At 48.4% G+C, this 6338-nt stretch overlaps 1 protein-coding gene across 1 annotated transcript; it reads left to right on the plus strand.

Annotated features, from left to right (window-relative positions):
- Positions 1–3730: 3730 nt before the first annotated feature.
- On the plus strand, positions 3731–4835 carry CLDN23 (claudin 23). Its single transcript, XM_036838471.1, has one exon. The coding sequence runs from the start codon at positions 3868–3870 to the stop codon at positions 4747–4749; it is 882 nt and encodes a 293-aa protein (XP_036694366.1). The 5' UTR covers positions 3731–3867; the 3' UTR covers positions 4750–4835.
- Positions 4836–6338: the final 1503 nt, after the last annotated feature.

Here is a 6338-nt window from a genome sequence, read left to right on the forward strand (position 1 = left end):
ATGCCCTTAACAGTACTGAACTGTACGCTTACATGGTTAAGATGAAACATTACATGTTCTGTGTATTTTACTATGATTTTTTTAAATGATGTATGCTGTATCTTCCTTTTACTGTATAGGAATTTTACAAAATTTCTTTCACTTACTTAACAAACTAAGAATATTTATTGAGTACCTCCTACGAGCTAGGCACTATTCCAGGTGCTGAGATATAGCCACAAACAAGACCAGCAAGGTCCCTAGAGTTTGGAGCTTAACAATGCAGTGGGAGAGACAGAATATAAATAGGTTAATACACAATAAGAAAACATTTGGTAGTGATAAGTTCTATATAGAAAATAAATTAGGGTGATGTGATACTGAGCTAATTGGGGGCTACTTTAAATTGGATGTCAAAGGTTATCTATTTATTCTCTACAATATTGGGCACACAAAACTTGAAACCAGTTGTCAGGCTATAGGTCAACAAGGAAAGCTAATGACATGTGGACAGTCTTTGTTCACTTCAGGCTGTTTTAATGCTATTTAAAAAGAGAATGATCATAGTTTAATTTCTTTTCATGGTTTAATTTTTATTCTATAACCTACTGAACTGGATTTGCCACTGGAAGACTAACAACAGTGTTTAGGGCCTTATGTGGAGAGAGTAAAATATAAAGACCTGATATAGGGACTCTGAGGACACCCCATAACAGCACACTGATCTTTGCTCCCCAAAGTTTGCAACGTGATGGTATGTAGGCTAACAGGGGCCCCAGCATTAGTCCTTTTAGAATTAGTCGCTGGGAGCCCCCTATTATCTGGAAACGTAGGGCACTGTAAATAGATTTCTGCCTTACCATAGGGCCTCTCTGCAGAAAAGAAAGCTATTCTAGGGCCTGAGGATCAGCTTACACAGACGGGTACTAATCTCAGCAATAATTCATTCCTGCCACATTGTGATTCATGCTTTGTTTCTCACTCAGCCTTGTGATAAACTCAGAGGCCCATGGAACAAAGAGCCCAGATCTAGAATCAGATGCCACACTTAGTGCAATCATCTTTTATTACCGTAGAAAGTTACCCCCACAGGGCTACACTTCTTTTGTCATAAATATTGGAACTACCCTATATCTCATTGTTTTCTATGCTGGAAAAAAAATAACATTCAAACAACCAACAACTTTACTAAAATGCATTAACAGTATATTTTGACCAGACAGTCATCTGTAAGAGAATTCCGTGGATACTATGTGAAATGATACATGGTGGAAAGAGATAAAATGGATTTGTTGAGTGGCTACTATGGGCCAGGCCATCAAGATGGATTTCAGGGCAGAACCAGACAACACTATCCCTACCCTCAAAGAATTTATCCTTGCCCTAGACAACTAAATGATTCAAGTAATAAGGAATGGTGGCAAGTGTTACAACAGAAGAGGGTGTGTATAGAAGTCCAATAGGAAAGTTAATCTATGGGATTGAGAAACCTCCCAGAGAAAATGGCATTTAAGCGAAGATCTGAAGGATGCACTGGGTTTGGGAAGTGGCAGGCAGGACTCTAGGGAAAGAAAAGAGCATATGCCAAGGTCTAGAGGCAAAAGGGAGCACAACGCTTCGGAGACAATGAGGAAAAAATCCAGTTTTCCTGAGTTGTGGGGTGAGGAGGTGGTGGGGTAATTGGAGAAATTGTAACCCTTGTGTACTGTTGGTGGGAATGGAAAATGATGCAGCTGCTATGGAAAACGGTAGCGCATTTCTTCAAAAAATTGAAAACAGAGTTACCATATGATCCAGCAGTTCCACTTCTGGAGAACTGAAAGCAGGGACTCCAAGAGATAGTACTGTACCCTTGTTTGTAGCAGGATTATTTGCAGGAGCCAAATGGTGGAAGCAACCAAAGTGTGCATCAGAGGATGAATGGATAAATAAAATGTGGTATATACATGTGACGGAATATTATTCAGCCTTAAAAAAGAAGGAAATTCTGACACACTATGAACATGGATGAACCTTGAAGACATTATGCTAAGTGAAATAAGCCAGTCATAAATACTGCATGATTCCACTTGAATGAAACATCTAGAGGCCTCAAATTCATAAAGACAGAAAGTAAAATGGTGGTTGCCAGGGGCTGGCGGGTAGGAGGGGTGTTGGTGGAATGGGGAGTTATTGATAAATGAGTAGAGTTTCAGTTTGGGAAAATGACAAAGTCTGGAGATGGATGATGGTGATGGTAGTGCAACACTGTGAATATACTTAATTTCAATGAACTGTACACTTAATGGTTAAGATGGTAAATTCTATGTTTATGTATATTTTACCACAATTTTTTTAATTTAAAAATTTTCAAAAAACAAAAGACCCATCCTTGATATTGTCTACTCTAGAATGTTCAAAATTACTTCAAACCAATGCTTAATTAACTTTGAGTTTTAGAAATAATTAAAATTTTAATCAATTATAAAGGTTAACACACTTCCATGGTAAGAAATACATAAAATGAGGAAAATATTGTTAAAGGATAATTTTTAGGAAACTGTAAAATCATGATTCTCACACAAATGTAAAATGAACGCGTGTCAAAGATTTTATTTATTAAGGGAACCAGTATGTTAAAACCGATTTAAAGGACAATGCAAAGGACACACATATACAGGCAAACAGGCCTGCTAAAGTGAATTTACAAATCAATGCCAAAGCAGTCTGTATCCATCGGGCAATAATCATTAACATTCTACTGACAAACTCATTTGCGTTACTATGGACAAAAATCGCTTGTGACGCTACAGGTTTTCTGTAATTTACAGAGTTGTAAACAGCTCAAAGACAATGAAAGTCTCAGGACCCTAGAGGTAGACAAACCTGAAAAGTGTGCTAGACAGGACACACACACACCCTTTATTTTTTCGTCAGTTTCAAAATATTTCAAGAGGCCGAACAAAGAAAATAAAATCCTCGGTAATTCCTCATCCCAGAAACACAGTCGCTTTGATTCTTTTCCATCAAGGTTAATCCGGAGTATGGCGTCTTTACTAAGCAAATTAAACAAAATACACAAGTGCAACACTCTGGGACACGCTTCTCGACCGGGAGGACCCTCGGTGCACACCTGCCCAGCGCATCTCGGGCGGTTCCGCCCACTCGGCCGTGGGTGGCTGCAAGCTAACAGCGCAAAAGTTCGAGGGGCCATCGGATCCCCGCTGGGGGTGGAGGGAGGACAGGCTACAGGTGCAGGGTCGACGGGCAGGGACCGGAGAAAAACTTTAGTTACCGAGATCTGCTGAGAAGCAGGGACCTGCGCAGTGCCCGGGCCAGGTGCGGCAGTTCGGGCGGCGCCTCCCCTTTCCTTCCCCGCCCCAGGCCGACCTGGCCCCGCGGAGCCGCGCAGAGGTGCAGGGGCGGGGCGACCTTTGCTCGGTCCGAGTCCCGCAGGTCCGCGCCGCTTCCTGGTCGCCACTCCCGCCCCTCGAGTCCCGCAGGTCCGCGCCGCTTCCTGCTCGCCACTCCCGCCCCTCCCAACCGGACGGGTTTGGCCGCGGCGGCCGCCACCTCTGCGCGCCCGCATCTCGGGCCGCGGTTTCGATCAGACTCGCCCGCGAGCTGGTTTCGATTAGGCGGCTGGGCGGGAGGTAGGGCGGAGCGGCCGGGACACGGGGAGAGAACTAGGGACGGGCAGCGGAGCGCAGAAGGCCCCGCTCCGGAGACAAAGAGCGGCCGGAGGAGAGCCGGGCGCAGGACTCCGGGCGTGGCGGCGACGAGCGTGCGGACTTCAGGGAGCCGGAGTCCGGAGCGCTCTCCGGAGGCGCAAGGGCTCGAGATCGCAAGCCGGCGGCGGAGGCGGAGACGGAGGCGGAGGCGGAGGAGTGGGCAGGTGCGCCGTCCAGGATGAGGACGCCGTTGGTGATGACTCTGGGCATGGTGCTCGCACCCTGCGGGCTGCTACTCACCTTGACCGGCACGCTGACGCCCGGCTGGAGGCTGGTGAAGGGCTTCCTCGACCAGCCGGTGGACGTGGTGCTGTACCAGGGCCTGTGGGACATGTGCCGCGAGCAGAGCAGCCGCGAGCGCCAGTGCGGTCAGCCAGACGACTTGGGTTACTTCGCCGCCGAGCCCGTGCGGGTGGCGCGGGGACTCACGATCACGTCGCTGGCCGCCACGGCCCTGGGGCTACTGCTGGCGACGCTCGGCGTGCGCTGCTGGCAGGACGAGCCCCACTTCGCGCTGGCCGGCCTCTCCGGCGTCGTGCTCTTCGCCGCGGGCCTCTTGAGCCTCATCCCGGTCTCCTGGTACAACCACTTCTTGGCGGATCGCGCCGTCCTGCCCGCCCAGTCCAGCCCGGTCACCGTGCAGGTCGGCTACAGCCTGGTGCTGGGCTACCTGGGCAGCTGCCTGCTGCTGCTGGGCGGCTTCTCGCTGGCGCTCAGCTTCGCGCCTTGGTGCGCCGAGCGCTGTCGCAGCTGCCGGAAGGCGCCCCCAGGCAGGGCGCGCCGCAGCAGCATCAGCACCGTGTACGTCGACTGGCCGGAGCCCGCGCTCACGCCGGCCATCAAGTACTACAGCGACGGCCAGCACCGGCCGCGGCCTGTCCAGCTCGGCGCCGCCAGCCAGCGCAAGGTCGGCTTCCCGATGCCCCGGCCGCCGCCCAAGGCCTACAGCAACCCGGTGGACGTGCTCGATGGGGAGAAGGCTCCCGACTCCCACCACGGCGGGTCCTCCCGCAGCACCCGGTCCTGCGGCAGCACGCTGCCCTGCGACTCCGACCTGTAGGCAGCGCCCCCAGCCTGCTCTGGCCGGGCCCTGTCTGGATGAAGGACTCGCCCCACCGCGGTCCAACCTTGAACTTGGCTGTTACCTTTCAGCTAGAAACACTTGGCTCGGAGTCGGACCCCCTGACACATTCCTGTAACTGGTTTGGAGGGCGATCTTCCTTTCCTGGCCAAACTCGACTCCTTGGACGATTAGTTCACGTTGGGTTTGGTTTTCTTTTTATGGAGTTTAGTGTTTCTCCCCCGAGGGATCAGGGCCCTCTTCTGGACGACAGCCTTTTCATACTTTTAGCTGGAGACATAGAAAGGGTGACTTTGCATCCTGCTGATAATAACAATGTCAAAATCAGCAAATAGAGGCTCAAAACCGATTTAACACCTCCAAACAACATTCTGAAATGCTGATGAACCTTGCATCAATATAATTATTATTAATTTATTTTCTGCTGCATAATTCATTTTCACACAAACTCTCAAGAGACCGGTACCTTTCTGGTTATATTTGAACGGGGCTCTTAAAATAAACGTAGAGCCATGCAAATACCAGCAGCTTTAGTGGCTTTTATGGAATGAAATAACCTGATTAACTCATATTTATATTTCTTCATGTATAAATAGGATCTATCATTTTTATCACTTATTTTTGGTGTGACAGTTGAGGTCACTCCAGAGTTTCTCTTCTAGAAGCCAGAAGGAGAATGAAGGGACTGATGCTGTATTGTTCTATTTCTTGGCTACCTCACCCTGGACATAAAAGACTATATATTAAATATTTAGAACAAAATGGAACCTGTTAATCACATTAGGCTACCCTACACGTATATATATCTCTTATTTATAAATAAAATTTGAAAGCAAGAGTTTTACTCAACTCACAAAAGTTTTTTTTTGTCTCCAGTATAATCTTTAGGAGTTTAAGCATTCATTACTAACAATTTTCTGGCTGCCTATACACTGTTTCTGAAATCTAGCACTCAGATCTTTGCACCTCTTAGCATAAGATTACTAAAAGTAGCCAGTGGGCCCCACTTCAATCCCTGATTGTTTTATTTTCAGGTTCATGCTGTTTTCTGTGCAAAGGCAAGTCTATTGTTGAAAAAACTAGAAGCACCAGTTTCCACATGAGGTGAGACTAGAAATCCTTTCCTCGTGTAACAGTGCTGCCTAAAATCACAGGTAGGCAGCTGTGTGTTCCATGCTCCAGACTAAATCTCTAGCAGGACCGGCTCCAATTCCAATTAGTTGGTTTTAAGGGCGTCTTGAACTGAACTGAATCTCATCTTTAAAACCTGCTGTCGAGGGACTTCCCTGGTGGTGCAGTGGTTAAGAATCTGCCTGCCAATGCAGGGGACACGGGTTTGAGCCCTGGTCCGGGAAGATCCCACATGCTGCGGAGCAACTAAGCCTGTGCGCTACAACTACTGAGCCTGCGCTCTAGAGCCCGCGAGCGACAACTACTAAGCCCGCCTGCCACAACTACTGAAGCCTGTGCGCCTAGAGCACATGCTCCGCAACAAGAGAAGCCACAGCAATGAGAAGCCCGTGCACCACCACGAAGAGTAGCCCCTGCTAGTGGCAACTAGAGAAAGC

This window comes from Balaenoptera musculus, chromosome 21 (assembly GCF_009873245.2).
Source record: "Balaenoptera musculus isolate JJ_BM4_2016_0621 chromosome 21, mBalMus1.pri.v3, whole genome shotgun sequence".
Taxonomy (NCBI): domain Eukaryota; kingdom Metazoa; phylum Chordata; class Mammalia; order Artiodactyla; family Balaenopteridae; genus Balaenoptera; species Balaenoptera musculus.